This window comes from Puntigrus tetrazona, chromosome 20, assembly GCF_018831695.1.
Source record: "Puntigrus tetrazona isolate hp1 chromosome 20, ASM1883169v1, whole genome shotgun sequence".
Taxonomy (NCBI): Eukaryota; Metazoa; Chordata; class Actinopteri; order Cypriniformes; family Cyprinidae; genus Puntigrus; species Puntigrus tetrazona.
The window spans coordinates 19,577,186-19,597,680 of record NC_056718.1 but is presented as its reverse complement, the minus strand read 5'-3'; the positions used below and the strand labels follow the sequence as shown (position 1 = coordinate 19,597,680).

Below are 20,495 nucleotides of genomic sequence, written 5' to 3'. Positions count from 1 at the left end.
CATATATATAGATTGCAACAATAATGGGAACTGTGAATGTTGTACATATATTTTTATTAACTGGATTTGTACACTTCAACATGGCTGTGGTTTATTTTTAAGTACACACACACACACACACACACACACACACACACACACACACACACACACAAATGATTTGAATATAACCCATACGAGTTAAATTCACAGTATCAGAAGTACATCTGAGAACTTCAAGTGGTAATACTGGCATTCATATTAGTAAAGTACACAATGTCATGTAGTCATGAATTAAAATGTCTTCTGACTGTAAATTATAACAAGAGTATAACAAGTGGCTGTGAAAAATGCCTTCAGCAGCCAGATGCAGAGGTTTAGTCACTGTTGACTATTGTTTCTGGCTCGCTGTCAATTCCCCAGAGTGACGAAGCATTAGCTGGACATGTCGAGATATTTATATAAGCCTGACACGCTCTCGAAGGAAAATCCTAAACATGGCTTTACCTTCCTGCTCAGTGTGAAGAAGCAAATATATATAGAGGCTAATAACAGTAGGTGTGATTTGATTTTTTTTTTTTTTTTTTTGGAAGGATGACAGTTAGCAGATACACCACTAGTTATCTAGTGACAGCTTTGTCCAGTCAAAGAGCTGATCTGCGGACTGAAGCTGTGAATTGCAGTCAAGCTGAGGAACAGCCGCCCTGCATCCTATTGGCAAGGGCAGCAAAGAGCAGGGTCTATTGGTTCAACACTGCTAGAAAAAAATCAGCAAATTCACACCAAGGTTTCAATGGCGGCCTTTCCTTTGAAATGCAGACCAACTGCACAGATTTTTACCAGAGTTTATAAATGTGCTGAAGTACATAGGGATAAGTTAATAATGGGTTAACAAGATTCAGACATAGTAGAAAATATAAGACGTTTTGATAGATTTACTGTCTTACATAAAATACTTCCAAGGTATGAGTGATGAAGAATATATAGGGCCTATAGATTATGGAAAGACTTGCCACTTGAAATTAGTCTCACCACTGATAAATCTAGTCTTGAAGCTTTGTTGTAAACATTTGCATTCTTTGGTTTTTTAATTTAATTGTTGTGTGGTGCTTTAAAGCAATGCATCATTTTTCCTATAATGTCTTTTCAATTTTTCATGTTTCAGCACTTGAAGTAGGTGTAAATGAATAAAAAAGAATGGTCTGGCATCTGTGAAAGATTGTATTGTGCTAATCAATGCCCTAGTAGAAGATAACGCCCATAACTTCACCTCTGTCAATCACGTGTTCCTGAACTTAATTACTGAACACAGAAGATACAAAAAACCGACTCAAAATGCAGTCACATCCTGTAACAAACAGGCTTGCTATTTTTAGTGATCAATACACCATAATTCATCATCTAAGCACTGACAAATACAGGCGTATGAATAAAGCGTAGAATTCTTTACAGAATCTGTAATCACAAATATTACAATAGAGTTAATTGTAAGGGTTAATAAAATGTCAGATATCTGAATTATGCTATTAGGCCAGCTTTTGTTGCGCAAACTTCATCTGTAAGCTTTGAGCGCCCATGTGCGAGTCTCTTACTACGTTTATTTAATAGAGATCGACTGTTAAAAAAATACAAACGAAAATGTTCCCGTGTGTGAGGTAGTGGTCGATCTGGAACTTCACATTACATCTTATTGGCCTTCCAGGAGAGGTAAGAGTTCCAGGCTACAGCCACTATCTGAACAACAGCCAATCTGAAAAACACAAGCACAGGCATATCACTGCATTAGAAATCATTTATTTAGAATAAGTGTGACCGAATGCAAATATCACATCGATGTTTTAAAACAAACACAGAAAATGATGCAAAACCAGATGCTTTCCAGGTGTGTGTGTGTGGAGATGGATACAGCAGACTCTAGGTGTTAATCCCAGTGTGGACGTTCAGGTGCCAGAAAGCAGTAACATCAAACAACACACACACACACACACACAGACACACACACACACACAGACACACACAAAAACAATCCGTCTCAACTCCCAAAAGTCAAGATGAAAACGAGAGACTAATTAAAAAGACTTCAAAAGTTTCTCAGCTTTGTTCCCTTTAATAATCTTTCACAATGCTGTTGTGCGACACGCTGTGTGAGGCACGTCCTGTACGTTCTCTTCACAGTGACGTCCTTAAATCTCCAGCGCTGCTGGATTAGTGCCCTGCTGCAATGGATGCATTATCATTAGCAATGATCGCTTGACTTTTGAGGCCAAAAAGGGTGGGTTTTAAAGCCAGAGCTTTACCTGTGGTGGAGAGGGATGAAATAAAAATTGGCGATCTGCACCGGAGGCCAAAGCTGGAGAAATGAAGAGACGTTGCATTAAATACAGAATAAGAAAAAGAAAAAGAAAGAAAAGAGTGTCAGGCACAGCAGGAAAACACTTACGTAGTAATTGGAGATCAGGGCATCCATGTAGTCCTATTGAGTTATGGAAAATGAAAACAATATTAATTTTTAATAATGATAATTTAGTGAATATTATTTTTATACATAAAAGCACCCACAACACCCATTGTGGCAGAATGCACACATTTTATTTTGTTATAAGAAAAGGTTAGTTCTAATGAATTATTTTTAGGCAAAGTTTCATAACTAGTCTTTTGAACTGAACATAATGAAATGTGTTTCTGACCCCGCTGCTTGTTCCTATCCAATGTTCCTTGTAATATTTTCAGCAAATTGACATTTCTTAAAACACAAGCTGAAGTACAATGGGAGTACCTTAATACCAAATTTTAAATCATATTGTTCATGTAATTGAAATGAATCACGCTTTTGCAAATACCCAAATCAAAACCATGACAGTCCCTTTTACAGATCTATAAATTTTTTTTTAATGTATATTATGTTATTTACTTTCTTACTTTACTTATCTGTCTATATCTATCTATATCTATCTATATATCTATCTATCTATCTATCTATCTATATATATATATATATATATAGATATAAAAACATAACATTTATTTTGGATGTGATTCCTCGTGATCAATCATTTTACAGCACTAATATATATTGTGACGAGTCGGCTGCCCCTCCTCTTTATTGTCACCATCACCCCGTCCTTTATTCGCCGCCCTTCACCAGGCTCCCGACGGAGTGGGTGTGTTCGAGAGGAGGGCGTGGTATCGGTCAGGTCTGGCGGCGTGTGACGAGGCACACCTGAAGGGGATTTAGCCTTGTCACCGTCGCCGTTAAATACCTGACCGCGTCTCTCCTCGGGAGACCGGTCTCTTCCCCGTGCATGCACGCTGGTGTCCTAGTGGGTCCAGGAAGGGTGCGCGATGGACCTCACCCCGCCGTCCGAGAAGTGCGTCGTGGGACCCCCGTAGTCCAGGCTGTGAGCACACAGCTCATCCCACTCTGCCGCCGGAGCAAAAAACGACGGAGACGCCGCGGAAGAAGCCGCCGCCGCCTCGCGCCCGGCCAGAAAAAGGGGAGCGCGCGGCGACCGCCGGACTCCGCCCCTTACCTGGACCCTTCCCCTGGAACACGGCCTCAACCTTCACTTTCCCATGCACACGAGGACACCAGATCCCCCTTCTTATTTGGACACTTTTCCCATGGACACTTTATTTTGTATTATTATTATTATTTTGTCAATAAAAGCCTCTCCGAGGCCTGACGCCACGCCCACTGTGTCTGTCGTTGGCTCCTCCCGTCACAGTGGTGGAGAATGCGGGCAAGGCGGAGCTTAGACGGCACAGTTGGGCAACATCTGATGACGCCATCCCTCTCGCTGGTACCCATGCCGGGACGGAGGAACAACGGAGACTTCGCTCCCAGCCACCAGGAAGGGTAAGTGGACGCTTGCGTTTACTGTCATTTACCGGTGGCTGGTTGAGCATTCCGACTAATTCCCGGTTTCTCTGTCCCGGTGCGAGAGGAGTTGCCCGGAGAGGAATCCCTGCCCCGCCCACTCCGACCGCTGGAGCCTGGTTGAGGAAGGTAGCACTCCTGCGTGGCGGCGACCGCCTGACGGGGTTGACGCTTGGGGAGGGAATGTGACGAGTCGGCTGCCCCTCCTCTTTATTGTCACCATCACCCCGTCCTTTATTCGCCGCCCTTCACCAGGCTCCCGGACGGGAGTGGGTGTGTTCGAGAGGAGGGGCGTGGTATCGGTCAGGTCTGGCGGCGTGTGACGAGGCACACCTGAAGGGATTTAGCCTTGTCACCGTCGCCGTTAAATACCTGACCGCGTCTCTCCTCGGGAGACCGGTCTCTTCCCGTGCATGCACGCTGGTGTCCTAGTGGGTCCAGGAAGGGTGCGCGATGGACCTCACCCGCCGTCCGAGAAGTGCGTCGTGGGACCCCGTGAGTCCAGGCTGTGAGCACACAGCTCATCCCACTCTGCCGCCGGAGCAAAGAAGCGACGGAGACGCCGCGGAAGAAGCCGCCGCCCCTCGCGCCCGGGCCAGAAAAAGGGGAGCGCGTCGCGACCGCCGGACTCCGCCCCTTACCTGGACCCTTCCCCTGGAACACGGCCTCAACCTTCACTTTCCCGCGGCACGACGAGGACACCAGATCCCCTTCTTATTTGGACACTTTTCCCATGGACACTTTATTTTGTATTATTATTATTATTTTGTCAATAAAAGCCTCTCCGAGGCCTGACGCCACGCCCACTGTGTCTGTCGTTGGCTCCTCCCGTCACAATATATATATAAAATGTCTTGACTCTGAGCGGTTAAAAGTTCTTATTCCCCTCATCTTTTAAAGCTTCTGTCATTTAGACACAAAAAGAGCTCATTACCTGTTCGTTCATGCTTTCATCATGTCATGACTAATGATGCTGGTACCTAAACCCAGCCGAAAGGGCTCCAGTCAGACAGAGCTCCACAGCTCTGTCCCACTGCATCAAGCACAAGTCAACACCCTCCTTTCCCCGCTGCCAAATAAAAATCAAGTCATCTGGAACACGAGGGCCCTTTCCCTGCTAGTGCCATCTTTTGAAAGGTCAGCTTAGTGAGATTGAGTGTGTAAAAGAAGCCAGTATTAGAAACTTGTGCTCTTTCTGTTTGTACTCTTTGCCTTAACAGTTTCTAATTAAGAACGAACAAGGCACCGGCCACCTGAGGTGAAACTACCGCGGGGCCAAGACGTCATTATATTGTTTCTCCTGAGCTTGACGTCACAGGAGTTTAGCCCCGCAGGAACAGAGAACGTTTCATTTTTTTTTGGACCGTTTTGAATACACAAACACACAGAGCACAACAGGGACGCTAATATGCTATATCTTTAGAAGTGAGCAACATCAAAGACCAGCCAAATCCTGAATGCCCTGGAAACTGCCCACAGGTAGAGAGCTGTGGGTAACTGTTAACAGCGATCAAACCGGAGGTTCACAAACACCACCAAGACCCCAATGCGATGACAAATATTGCCGTGATCTCTCTGTTGGAGCGCCAGGCGGCTCACAAGGAGAACGATAATTTGTGGATGAGTTGTTGGTTCTAATCTGTGTTTTTCTGCGAGCTAATGCACACTTAACCTTTCAATCCAATTTGAACAGTGGGGCGACTCTCCAGACTAACACCTGATGATGCTAATGTTGCACTTGGTGTTATTTGTTAAAGTAGGATAAAGCAGTCAGTGGAGAGATGGCATTTAACCTGACTCCACAGACTCTGCAGAACAGGATTAGCCTTACCTAGAGACACTTGTATAAAGTATAGGTAAAGTGACGTTGAATTACTGCAGATTTGCTGTGTATTTTTACAAAACATAACATATTGTATAAATGTATATAATAAATAAAATAAATAATGAGGCTATCATTTATTTTTCATACCTTATGAACGATGCTAGTAATTTTCAGTTTTTAACTTTTGTTGGTTTTCTTGCTCTTTTGTCCAGTTCTTTTTTGTGCTATTATTGGCACAGTTATTCATTAAAATTCACGCAACAAATATTTTTGTTAATTTCAGGTCAGAAATACATTTTTCAAAATGATTAATATTTATATCAAATAAAAGAAAGAAAGGATAAATAAATGAAAGGAAGGAAGAACAAGTGAACATGGAAATGAACACAGAATAGAAAAGCAAAACAAAACAAGAAAAATGTGAAGCATACTGTGGAAAAAAAACGAAAAGACAAAATAAAAGATTTTAAAAGATAATCAAAAAGAAAGTAAAAACTGAAAAAAGTGAGAAGAAAAGAAATTTAACAAAAACAGCAAAACTAATTCGAGTCATATAAAAATAAGGAAGAAAAATACTGATACTGATCTTTATATAGTGGTATTGGCATCATCCATTGAAAAAAATCGAAAGTGTCTTTTCATTTAGCAGGTGCATTCGTTCTAAAGGGACATTCAATTCAGTTTCCCTGGAGAATTAAGAATACCGGTTCACACACAAACTGTCCAATCCACAGGCCATTCCAACCCAAGATCAAACCCATGACCTTTCCATTGCTCCAGCAGAGTCCTGAGCACTAAGCTACCACCTAATGAGTGTCAAACGCTGCCATTCCAGCAGCAGAGTGTCGTTTACTTCGGCTTTAAAGGGCACTTCAGCGAACTCCGATCTGTCGCTCTTACCCCTGACATGAAGTCATTCTATAAAAAAAAAGGTAAACACCGTCCACGGCACACCAAGAGTTAACATCAGCACCAGAGAACCTTGTTTAAACCAAAAACAGCGCTTCTAATAACCAACAGGTACATGTTTTAATGCGTCGAGGGGGATTCTTTAAGTCTAGGCGCAGAGCGGCATCACTAAATGTGTTTTTAGTGATTGGCTTTCAGCTCGCATTTCTTCCGTTTGGCTTAATGAGCGCATTTATCATTAGCTTTGCGTCTTTTCTGACATTTAGGTGACTGACCTTTCAGTCTTGTTTTAACTACGACACCTTTCCTACATAAATAATTGATGGCACCACTCAGAGACAATGCTGTGTCAACCGTTGTTCCTACAAGCCCATGAGTCACTGCTTGCAGCTCTCCGTCCCTTCATCCCTCCATCGGCGGAAATACCCTCCAAATATAGAGTGCCAATATAAGGGTCACAAGACAGAAGGATGGTGTGAGAGTGGACTTTCAGGACATCTGATGGAGTTTCAATGTATGTTCTTTGGCAGCAAGGGCACTCTGTGATCAAAAACACCTTTACGCCTGAAAATATAGGAATCTTTGCTATATGTATAATTTATTCTAAAGGGTTATTAAAGGGCGTAATGCTTTATTTATTATTCATTGTAATACATGAAATCTTGTTGTAAATGATTAAGACTGAAACAATGAATTGATTGGTTTTATATTGTGTTAACTGCACAATGCATTCTAAAGATACATTGCACGACATAATGCATTAAAATACTTTTATAATGTATTACTTAAAGGTTTTAAGTAAAGTGTTAAACCGCTCTTTGAGCGGACGTTTGGTGTTTAATAGTGATTTTATATTAAAAAGAATGATTGTTATTTTATTTCATGTTTACGCTTAGTCAAATTAGAACAATAGAAGCAATCAAAAGCAACAAAAGAGCAATAACATGTAAATGCTGTGACAGGATTTAAAGAAAACAAGTACACAGGGAAAAAAAAGAATAGGGAAAATTAGTCTTAGCTGGGGTTTTTTTAGTTAAAAGCATAGAGAATTTTAATAGTTGGGATAGAAAAATAATAGAGCGCAACTTTTGGTGTTTTTCATATAAAACAAGAATATATGAATAAAAATAATTAATATTAACTAATTATTATTTTTGTATTTCTTATTATATTAATTATTCTGTGTTTAATAGTGATTTTAATAATTTTATATCACATTTGTATTTTTTGTATCAATGCTGGAAGAAAAAAATTACTATTTTATCACAAAATTAAGGTTTGTGATGAAAACTGACCCTCTTGAGTTTGGTTACATTCTCTTCCACAGTCAGTCCATTGAGCGCTCCGGATATTCCCAGAAAAGCACCTAAGAAACACGGAGCAAAGCCCACCTGTGAATATATAAAGATCTGATTAGAACACTTTATAGAAACCATCTCATTGATTTTTAGATGATGCATAAATGTACAAGAATACATTTTTATCTTCATAATAAATACCATTATACATCTAATCCAGTTTAATTGTTAATTTATAGGCTATTGTCTCACATATTCACATATACTGTACATAGCACATGTCGACAGCTATCAAGGACACGGTGAGAGACTGACGCATTCATTTATTATTAGCACACTAGATCACTGGAATTGTGGAGTGTGGTTTTCCAAAAGGACATCCCAAATAGATTTATTACAGAAACCAATCAACAATGTGTCAGGCATAAACTAAAAACAGCCCCTTTGATTTTCCTTTGACTTTTAACAGTGTCTTTGTTACACTGTAATTATACCTTTATACAAGAAGTAACATTAATTAATTATGTACATACTCTATGGTTATGAAGGGGTGATTTAGTGTTAGTTGCATGTATTTATGCATACTTTTATTACTATATAATTGACTACATAATACTATTTAAATGCACATGCACCACATTTATTCTCATTTTAGGCAACACTTTATTACAGTACACCTATTAGTTGTTTATTATCATGCATGTTACTAGAATATTAGCCATTTATTAGTGCTAATTAAGCACATATTAATGCCTTATTCTACATTCCTAACAATGACTAAACTTAACAACTACCTTACTAACTATCAATTTATTGAGGGAAAAGTCATAATAGTTAACAAGGGTTACCTATTCTAATGTGTTACCGCATTTTACTATAAATTTAAGTATGTTAAGTGCTATAAGGAGTGAAATAAAGTTGTGGACATGTTAATAGCTAAATGAAATAATCACTTTAATGCTTAAAAGCTGTTGTGAGCCTCTCAAAAAAAGAAATATTAAATATCTACAGATGAAAGCAAGCACACGCACAACTTGTCGCTGGCCGTACTGGCTTTTAGATATTTAGAAAGTGGGTCTCTAAAAATAGCCCTAGAATCTCTTTGCTGAATAAATGTGGGAGAGCAGGCTGGCGTTGGAAGCGCTGTTGTTTGGGTGTAATCCGGTGATGGGGAGAGGGCCTGTCTTGCGTGCCTTTGTCCTCTTCATCCTGTACATTCATTCCACCAATCATGTAAACAATGACTTATGCAAACACTCATTTGTTTGACTGCCTATCAGAGGATGGATTACTTGACATGCATGAAGGGAGAGCTCGGATGGGATCCCCAAAAGGGATAAAGCACGTAGCAACAGCAATAAATAGAAGCTCCTAAAGCACTTTACATGTGTCTGCATACTCAACAAAGACACGACTGTCAGCTCTAGGGACAACTTTCCATGCGTGTATTTATTACTGAAGATATTTTAAAACATCGAAAATTGAGATTTGACTGTATTTTTGCCGTTTCCTATTAATTGTAATGAACACTGATGTGATGGGGAGAAGAGGGACAACAGCATGGGAAAATGAAGCAGGCCGGATCTGGACTCAGATCATGAGAATCAGCAATGTTATGGCAGAAGCTTTTAAAGGGTAGGAGTTGTAACCAACAAAACCTTCGTTTTTGGAATAATAATAAAGATATTTGTGATGAAAAAGCTTTCTGACACAGCATAGTCGGAACCAACACATTCAAAGTCCGAAAAAGTGGTAAGGGCCTCATTAAAATAGTCCATGTGGCGTGTAGATTTCTGAAGCTTTTTGTGTGTAAAAAACCCCCAAAAAGAACTCCATTCAACAATTTCTTCTTTTCCAGTCAGTCACCACTACCATTCACGAGAGTACCACGACACATATATAATACAACATACTTTTAATGAAGCTACGCAAGGCTCCTCCGGTACTAGCTCTAAAGTGATGTTTTTGAATTAGAGACTTGGGCTCAGCTATTAAACTGTCAACTTTAGATTTGTGGTGGAAATAAGTAGGTAGTCCATTTGCCAGATGTTATTAGGCCAAAAAACTAGAAGGAAAAAATGATGTACATTCTCTAATTGATTGGGGTCTTCCACTGATGTGATGCTCTGAATGAAAAACAGCTTGAGCAAACAAGGTTTATCTATGTGGAATTATGCAATCAGCTTTAGCAGCACCTCTAGTTACTCTGTTTCCAATAGATTGAAATTGTATAAAATCAACCAGAGAAGGGGCTAAATGATGCAGAATCTTATGAACTAAACACACATTTTAGTTCTACATTAAATGGAGCTTTTTATTTCCTATGTATTTACACACTCGTGCCATATAAACACTATATCACACTCACAGACTTGAGATATGACTGTATATCATCTTGCTGTGATTACCTATGGCCTATATCTCATGTCTATGAGTTTGATCTATTAGACTTTTTAGGGGATTTTGTTGTGTAAATAAAAATATAATAAACTTAAGTGACGTTTTGTCTTATAATACAAAAATATGTACTAATTGTACTAAAATTATGAATATCTCACTTTCACACACACGCACACACACACACACACACACACACACACACAAAAGCAATTACTGCTAAAGAACAGGCATATGCTCACCTGATCAACAAGCATTTTCTTCAGAGCTGCACCACCAGTACCACCAGTAACAAGTTTGTCCAGCACCTTGTACCATCCACCGACTACCGGACCCTTCAAAACACAGAAAACTTCACTAAACTCCTCTCGCATGTGTGTAGCACTTCAAACACTTCAGTAAACAACCATGAACACGAGCCCAGAATCTTGAGGCCGTGCCAGTGGTTTCATTTGTTCATGACGTGATTATGAAAACAGCGGGCTGTAATTAGCTTCAATCCTCTGTGAATTAATGAGCTCTCTTTTTGTTTCCCAGTGTGGTTTCAGTCTGGGCCTGATTAGCAAACTGATCAATAAATGTGTCAAACAGTGTCTCCCGGGGGTGTTCCAGTCAACAATGACAACTGAATTCTTTGGTAAATCTCTCTTTTAATGCAATTATAATTTGCGGTTTAGCAGCATCAATGTAAAATCACCCACCAATGGCAAATTATGCATACGGGCGTCTTTAACAAACAGCTGCGCACTTGTTTGAGAAGACGCTTGTCATTTTGTATGTACAGTGAATATATAGAAGCTCTATATTGTCTTCCTGCATTCTTTCCTGTCCTATTAGCAAAACAAAGGATGCCATATGACACATTTAATGATTAATACTGAGCTTCTGCTTAATTCGGTTGACTGGGCACTCTGTCTATAACCCTACACTCCCAACATAAAATAGGCACGTCAGAAATGCAATATAATTATAGCTCAATGGATAGAAAATCTTTCCAAGATTTTATTTCAGGAGATGCAGGACAAGTTTCACCTGAAGTTTTGACCTGTGATTTAGTCTTTTGTGAAACAGATTGTACTGCACTAATAATAACGACTAAGGTCTGATGTTTAAAAGGCTGAATTGAGTGTGCTCAGGCTTGTAAAAGCTTTGAATCATACAGGCCATTTGCAGATTAGACCTCAAGTCATTTAGACAGAACTAGTGCATTAGTGTTTTGTGTGTGTGTGTGTGTGTGAGAGAGAGGAAGGGAAGAGCAAGGTGCTCAATATATCAATCACTGTGCGCATGTCAATCACTGTGCATCTTCATTACCTGGTCCAACAAATGACACCCTACACACATGATCTATTATGGTCAAAGCACTAGAAAACCTTTAAATATTTGAATTGCCTGACGTTTTGCATTTCTTTTTGAAGTTTTATTTTATTTATTTAGAATTGTTATTATCTAATTTAAAGCCAATGGTTTGCTATTCCTGACATAGGGAGTTGGTAAAGCCTTATCTGATTTCACTGTTTAATTTACACAACTGTTAAATTTGTTAATAATATGATCCTGTTCTAGAGCACCAAATTAGTATGTTAGAATGATTTCTGAAGATCATGTGACTGAAGACTGGAGTAATGATGCTAAAAATTCAGCTTTGCCTTCACAGTAAAAAAAACCTTTTAATATATATAAAAATATTCATTTATTTTAAATTGGAATATTATTTTTCAATATATACTGTATTTTCGATCAAAGAATTGCAGCCTGGCTGAGCATAAGAAAATTCTTGAAAAAAAAAAAATTAAAATCTTGCCAACCTCAAACTCAGATAACCTTGTCTGAGAGGCATGTAATAAGATAATTCAAAGGAGTATTTGATAATAAATAAGCATCATAATTAAGGGGGTTTTTGGTCTGCCAGAATATTTATAAATGTACTTTCACTTTCAAAGAATGACAAAAATGGCAACCTTCAGAGATTTAACTCACTTGGTCCTGTATTTAAATTACATCAGTGCAATGTAACAAAGTTGGAGGATCTCAAATGCGAATGGAACAGTACCATAGAAGACTTACGACAAAGAAGAAGCCGATGCTCATCATCTTGGCAGTGCGCCTTGCGCTGTGATTGGCCAGTCCACGGCGCTCAATCAGCTGCTGGGAGATGACATCACCCACACCCACCAGAGATCCTGCAAGAGAGGGAGCAAAAAAGAGGCAGGGAGAGAGTGAGAGGGTGCCAGTCAGGCATCTGTTTGCCCCCACTACCCAGCGTGAAGACAGGTAACCACATCAGGGGCAAATGACAGGAAGCACTCACTCAGATCTTTGCCGCCCCATTCACTACCTACTGACTGAGAGACCATATCTCCTTAAACTTAGTATAACAAATCTTGACTTTGTGACCTTGAAAACTGAAGTAATATGCTGAATATTCAGCTTTACCTTCACAGTAATGCATTTTGAAATATATTCAACAGGTATTTTAAATTGGAATAAAATCACAATATTACCTTGGTGTACATAAGAGACTTAATAGAAAACATGCAAAATATTTCACAGAATCCAAATTTTGTATAGTACTTTTTTTCTTCAGTTCTTCTACAATGTTTCCAACACTTATTCATTATTAAATGTATAAAAAGAACGGCAGAAGACTCAGACTTTAATTCACCCCACAATGACCTTTAAATGTCACATTGTAAATTTCACATTGCGTTGAGACCCCCTTACGAACGCCACAGGGGGCTGTTTCCTAATAGCAGGGACAGATGTTATCCTGTAAAACACGATTAGTCAGACAAACCATGCCACATATTTCTGAGAACACTATGGAAACATTGCAATGTACAAATTAAAACCATATATATATAAAATTCATTTATCTGTTTGTTTGATTTTATGATAGGCAATACAGTTTTACTTACATCTCTCACAAATTATTAAAACATTTACACTAGACTGTAGTAAAAGCTAAAAGAAAAAGCACACTGTAAATATACAAAATCTGCAAAAAAAAGAACTGTTAGTAAAATCTGTCTCAGCAAACAAATATTTTCCCTCTTACAGACCAACTTGACAAGCCTTCAGACTTTAGTGCTATCCATCGGCACTATGAATAAATGCATGTATAAATTAATCTCAAAGTGTTTAAAAAATTAAACCATGAGAGACCTGCCAACACCCTAGAGTTTGAAAGTATGTGCTCAAGAATGTGTGTGTGTGCGTGTTCATCCATTCACCCTTGAGGAAACACTGAATGAACAGAAGCTGTTGAATATGAGTGATGGAAGGCTTTAGATAGACTGCAGCTCATCACTTGTGCGCGCACACACACACACACACACACACACACACACACACAGTGTGTGCCAATCACATTGACAGAGCTGTTTCCTCCCAACTGCTGGAAATGTCACAGGTCTCCTTTCTCTTCACACACATTTCGATCGTCTGCAGTCAAAGCAAACAGAGCCATGCATTATGCATGTGTGCATAAACAGAGAGCTCACTGAGTATTGACATGTATCGGAAACCCAAAATGAATGCAAACCTCAATAAAAGAAACCAAAACCATTGGAACTCATCACAAAAGAGATTTCTTTCCTTTTTATTCATTGCTGTCCTGTGAGGACAGTCCTTTTTACATTTGCCTTTATCTTAAGAGCCATGAAAAACAGGCGTGTTAAAGTTATAATCTTTGATTTCAATTATCAAAAATACCCATATTGACACAGAGGAGATGATATGAAGAAATGAAGAAAGCCATCGTTCAAATATTATTACATTTTAAAAACCACACTAAATCAAACTAAAAGAGCAATAATTATAAACAAGTTTTAATTTTTGTTAATTAAACAATTTTACACACAACTACAACATACCACCAGTTAATAAAGTTCAAACATTACTTAGTCTTATTGGTACAAAAATATGGACATGGTATATTTAATAATTCTATAATTATATTCTAATGGGTTGTTATAGTACTAAAGCAACAAAATTGCATATTGTAGCCGCAAGATGAATATAGTAAAGTACATAAAACAAAAGAACAGAAAGACAAAACAGGGAACAATAAACAAAACTACCCTAAACTAAAAACAAATCAACATGCATTCTAAAAAAATAAGGTCCAATATATATATATTAATGAATTAAAATTACTTGAACTATTCTGATGCAACAGAAGCTCAGTCAGGTGAATCAACTTCTGATAAGTGAGGTCATTGTTCAAAACACACGGCGAGCTGGACAGAAGCCGCTATTGTACACAGCATGCCATAGCAGGAGGGCGGTGTGAGATGAAATGCCTCAGAGAGGAGGATGCTGGGAACTCTGGTCTCTCTCCAGCAGGTTGTTAACGGGCACAGCGGGGTGATCCACCAACAGAAAGACTGTGTCACGCTCTCACTCAACCCCACACAAACACAGCGGGCGAAGCCTTTTCTGATCTGTGACAGAAACGCGCTGCTGGACTCTCCGATCGAATTTTACAAACTACGGCGACTTCGGAGCGTCGTCCTTGTGCTTCACCACAAACACTGTAGTGACTCAGTGTTATGACATGACTAAGTGTACACAGGCACCGGACTGATGGTACCAGCAGTGGGTTTGTGAGACTAACACTGCTTTGAGATTATCTGTTTCTTCAGAAAAAAAACAGAGTTCACAGAAAGCCCAGAGTAAGCCGCAAGTTTGAAAACCTTTGAAGTTAAGATGGGCTAATAAAAGACTTTCTGCATTTCACAGAGGTACAATAAAATGAAAATTACAGATAAACACACTGGTATCAGCAAATACTTACAGGGTTTTAAATGAGCTACTGGAGGCCTCTGCAGAAAACAAATATCGATCTATCTATACATCTATGAAATAAACCGGAATTTCAATTATCAGCCGTATCAAAAATATAGTTACTTTCTGAATTTCCGTGCCTAACTTTACAACATAAAACTAATGACACTGTACAAAGTAAAGCTTTTTATAATGAGTGGTTAAATTGCACGATCCTTAAAAAAAAATTCTGCAGACAAATACAGAACTGCCAGGGAGAAGAAATGGAGCCACACATAAAAAATAAAAAAAATGCAACTGGCTTTAAATTTAGAGGACAGCTGCTTCCTCGCACTTGCCCAAATATCATGGTTTACAAAGGACATTCTGCCTTAACGACAGAGCCCGGTGAAGCAACGTAGCCCCTTTTAAGTGACCTAACCTTTTCATAAAATGTCAAGGAAAGACTAATAATCCAGGAAAAAGCCAGGAACCTTTGCCATGCTTTTACTGGGTCATCTTATCAAAACAGCACCAGCTTATTGATCATGGTAGGCAGAACCAGGCAGACGGGAGGGCAAAGGCTGAGTGAGAGCTAACAGCATGTTGTGAGGCGATAATAAACACTTATGTTTTCCACTTCTTGGTTCAGCTTGACGTTAACAGGTTGAGAAGCACCGAAGAGTAAACTCTTAAAACATCCGTTAGGAACAGACTGTCCTAAAAAGTCCCTTTTACATTTGCTTCCTACGTCTCTGATTACAATGACAATTTGTCCTTGTGATGGCAATGTTGAGTTTCCAACAGTCAGTACTGCTATAGTCAGTGTTGAAAACAGTGCTGCTTAAAGGGATAGTTCTCGGTCACAGACAAAGACACAAACAGACATTTGCTGAAAATGAACTCACGATCGGTGAATGGGTGCCGTCAGAATGAGAGTCCAAACAGCTGATAAAAACATTCAGAAATTCTACAAGCAATGGACGCAACCATTAAATATCTCATGAAAGAAAATAACTGTATATTTGTAATAAACAAATGCATTATTAAGGATCCATTGGTGATCAAGTGTAATGCTAAATTTCTTGTGATCTGTTACAATAAAGAAACAAACTCATCTACATTTTGGAAGATCTGATGGTGAGCAAATTTTCAGTTAATTTTCTTTTTTGGGTGATTTTTTTGTGGATTTTTAGGATACTTGAATAGAAAGTTAAAAATAAAATTTGAAATTGAATTTTTTTTTTAATCATCATCTTTGGACCCAAAACCATGAAAAATACCTGCCTAAAAGTTACATTCCAAGCCTCTGATTACAATAACCACGAAAACAGGGAAAACAAATTCCATTTATCTATATTAAGACAGACAACGACCCCATCCAACCATAAACATAGTTATTTGTCATTATGCTGCGCTAAATAAAATGCAATTTACCACACACTCAGGTGCAATCTGCCCCGTACCTCATGCCAACTGGAGTATGGCACTCATCTATGCTAAATGCATCTTAAAACATGCTGATGTCAGCACAATACTTCCCACCGTCTGTCCTTGAGGCAGAGTCTCCAGGGAAGAACAACCCTGATTGACGCACCTTGCGCTTAGTGAAATTATATGTGATCAATTTGGCAGGGATCTATCAGCAGCCAGCACGTTCTCCACAGAGACCAGCGGGCAGGCTCTGGCAACCCAACCCATTTAGCTGATGAGACCGGTGTGACATGGCTTACCTGCGTTACAGTAAACACATTCAAGCCTCATTCGTTCAGATTTGCCCTCTTTGGATGACATTGATTTTTTCAGTTCTACATTTAGCTCAGATTATGGGGTTAATGCATCGTTAATGACTTGAAAACGGAAATGTAGCGCCTTCATCCCCTCCATCCATTCATTTATTAATTCGCTCATTAATCTCTTCCTCTTCACATCTCTACCTGTTATAAATAAATCCATTTATCACTTCAAGCAAATGCATCAGTTAAAGCAGAAGCACTAGTGGCAAGAAACAGAACGGCAAAAAAAATGGATGCATTCTCATCACCCTGTGTTGTGCTGCAAAGTGGATTTCACCAACAATTCACCCATTTTAGTGAGATTTCAAATCTTAATGTACTTGATGAACATCAATGAGTTCGACTAAAACACAGTGAAAAGCTTTTGATAACTATAAGTTAGCATGCAGTTGATAGTAGGTATAAAGTGTGCATACATCTAAAAAAAAAATATTAATAAACTAATAACTATTAGAAATAAAATCAGCTAGAACTATTTTTTGAGCACCAAAACAGCATATTAAAATGATTTCTGAAGGATTATGTGACAATAAAGACTGAAGTAATGATGCTGCAAAGCTTTGCCCTTACAGGAATAAATTACATTGAAAATGTATAAAAGCAATATTACTCAAAATATTTAAAAATATTAAATAAATGCAGCCTTTTTGAGAATAAGATAATTAATATCCAAAATATTAAAACACATCAAACTTTTAAATAGTAGTGTACATCCAATGTAAATATCTACCATATTTTCAAATTAAACATTTAATAATTTAATTTAAAAACTTTTACTTTAAGTATATTTTAAAACCACGACTCTTTTCAAATAGTTTTCAAACAGACAACTCCCCTGTCAGCCATTGGTTGGACAAATAGATAGTCCCACCTGAAACTCACCCCATTGGATGGTCAACGTTCGACGACGTACATATAGTTGCCTTTTTATATTAAACTGGCATATGAGTTTAACTTTGGTGGGCGGGGGGGAACATTTAACCTTGAACTTCCAAATCACTGAAGTTTTTCTACCTTGCCCAAGAATGCCAGGTTTTATTGCATTCAATTTATTTGAAGGTAAGATCACGTCCCTTGCTCTGTGCATCAGCTCTGGACCACATCGCTGAGAAAACATCCAGTTATTATTTAATTTTGAAATAACCCAGCTTTCCTCTCCTTTTAAGCATCTTGCCGTCTAATATTAAACCTATACCCATAGGGCTAAAGTTTCTATAAATATTCCAAGTCCTCTTCCTCATGTGGAAAACAAAGGAGATGATTCATAGCTCATGTCTGTAATCTTGATTACATAAACTTGCACCCTCAACCGCTCAGCACATGAGGCCACTGGTGATTTTAAGCACTTTGGCCAAGTTGTCAGTGCCAGTCTGGCCAAGTACTAATTAATCCTAATGCTACAGTTTGCATGACTCACAATGCGCCCAGCGGCTTCTTCAAGCGGGCTCATTGATTAACAATAAAATGGACTCTCATTCACTTATTTTGTTAAACAAAGTGAAAGATTAGTTAATCGCATGTGAATTTAAAGACGAAGTGTGTCATTTCAGCCCCACTGACTTCACCAAAGCTGCAAAATGAGTGATTGTTTTCAAATAGACATAACTCTCCCTGCTGTTAGAAAAGAAACGGAGATGTAAGTTTTAATTACAGAATTAAAATGCTATTTAATGAAGAACAAAACCGTTCCACGGTTGCTCGAAAGAGTTCACGTTTTTTTCCAATAGTACACTGAACTCTGACCTCTAAAAGATAAAACTTAAACCCATACATCATCTTCTGTATTCTGACAAAAAGCCTTCAGCAGAACAAATTGACAAGACTTTCATTAATACGTTGTTTTGTGCTCCCATCTTCTGGTAGAATGGTGTAATTGCATCAAAAAACTAATTTTATTTTCCAAATAAAAGCCAATATTGTCTTACTTAATGTAAGCATCGCTGGCTCAGTACGGGTTAAAACGTATTTCAATATAAAAGAAAGCGTTAAATAACCAAAACAACATACTAAAATAGACCACCTAAAATAGACCCACCTCGTGATAACCCACAGTTACAAAGTTCAAGCAAACAGCTAAGCAGGTTGTTGCTGAGAAAGGCTTGCATTGTTTATGTGGCTGATCTATTATTGACGCTCGCTGTTTAGGAGCGATTGTGCTAACAGGAAAGATAAATATTTAATCTGTAGCACCTGAGATTGAGTTGACCTAAAGAGAATTGGGAACATCAACCGCAGAACTAAAAAAGAGTTGAGGGTGGAGAGTTTGTAGCTCTTACCAGCAGTTATAATCTGCACTGTCCATGGATGTTTGGCCATCAGGACCTGATAAGACCTCCAAAGGCCCGCCATGTGACAAAGTCTAAAAAAAAAAAAAAAAAAAAAAAGACAGAGGAAAGAGGAATATTGAAAAACTGCTGCAAAGGGAGAAAAATAGATTAACATTTAAACAATGGCTAATAATTAGTATGTAGCGACAATATAAATGTTAGATTATCATTGCACTTACTGACAGATAAATGATCAAACTTTTTTTTTTTCATTTATGCAACATCATTTTCTCAACAAATGCTAAACGATATTTGATCCCAAAGTAGTTACTGAAAAGTTATCAAATAAGATTTGCATATGCACATACATACATACATATATATATATATATATATATATATAAAATGAATCAATAAAATATGAAATTGAAATGTTCTACGATTATCTGAAAAACAACTGGTTCATTAAAGGAACCGGTTCATAAGAGTCATTTAGCGTTACACTTTATATGTTGCGTTATCGATGTAGTAAATAGCTGACTGATAATTAATAGAATTTTTACAGGTTAAAGGGACAATTCACCTTTAGTTACTGGTCCCCGTTGACTTGCAAAGTGTTTTTTCCATGCTGTGAAAGTCAATGAGTACCAGAAGGTGAACCATCCTGGTTTTTATAAGGTTCAGTTGCAGTGATGAGAGTCTCGCGCTTTGGCTCAAAGGCGCGTGCGACAAATCAGCGTGATTTTCCAACTAACGTTAAACCGATTTTGTTTTACACAAGCGGATAAGGACAATTCTGTTTCTCACAACGCAGACATACAAAAAAGTGTATATATATATGTCTTTAACTGATAAAATGTATCTCGTTGACGTCTTGCGTAAGTAAAATGACGTATGTTATAACTCCTTCACAGTCAGTTTTAACCCTTACGGAGACTTAAGTTAGACAGAAGTGTACACCTACCTTGTCACGCAGAGAAGTGATACAGTGAGTGTTTAATAGATGTTGGTGTTGCTGAAATTAAAGCGGTATGCTGCCGTTTTCAAAGACTCCCAAAGTCAAAAACGGAAACGAAGTGACTTCCGAAGATGTAACTTAAGTTTAAAGTCATTCGGTCTTGCTTGTATTTGTATCTGAACAAGCTAAGAGATGTTTGATTATAATTCATTTTACCGAAAAGTCAACAGTATAACATGATGCTTGAGATAGTGTGAAGCAGCAAGTGAACGCTTCAAAGCGCCACGGAACATTTCAAAATAAAAGCCCAGCCAGAGAATTTACGTAACTACTGGTAAAAAAAAAAAAAATGGTAATGATTTAATAATATTAATAATCCTTTATTAATATTATAAAAACGCTTTTATAGATTTGACACACTT

At 38.3% G+C, this 20,495-nt stretch overlaps 1 protein-coding gene across 3 annotated transcripts; it reads right to left on the bottom strand.

Moving 5' to 3' along the window:
* Positions 1–37: 37 nt before the first annotated feature.
* mpv17 (mitochondrial inner membrane protein MPV17) lies at positions 38–20,351 on the bottom strand. Of its 3 annotated transcripts, none has more exons than XM_043219795.1 (8): positions 20,080–20,351; positions 19,125–19,207; positions 12,353–12,468; positions 10,528–10,620; positions 7,886–7,981; positions 2,420–2,452; positions 2,277–2,329; positions 38–1,729 (listed from the first exon to the last, which is right to left on the bottom strand). In XM_043219795.1, exons 2-8 carry the CDS (start codon positions 19,195–19,197, stop codon positions 1,660–1,662), a joined length of 534 nt encoding a protein of 177 aa, XP_043075730.1. In that variant the 5' UTR covers positions 19,198–19,207; positions 20,080–20,351; the 3' UTR covers positions 38–1,659. The 3 variants fall into 3 exon arrangements, with proteins under 3 accessions (XP_043075730.1, XP_043075726.1, XP_043075727.1); XM_043219791.1 differs by lacking the exon at positions 38–1,729 and adding an exon at positions 1,736–2,195; XM_043219792.1 differs by lacking the exons at positions 38–1,729; positions 20,080–20,351 and adding exons at positions 1,736–2,195; positions 19,699–19,955.
* Positions 20,352–20,495: the final 144 nt, after the last annotated feature.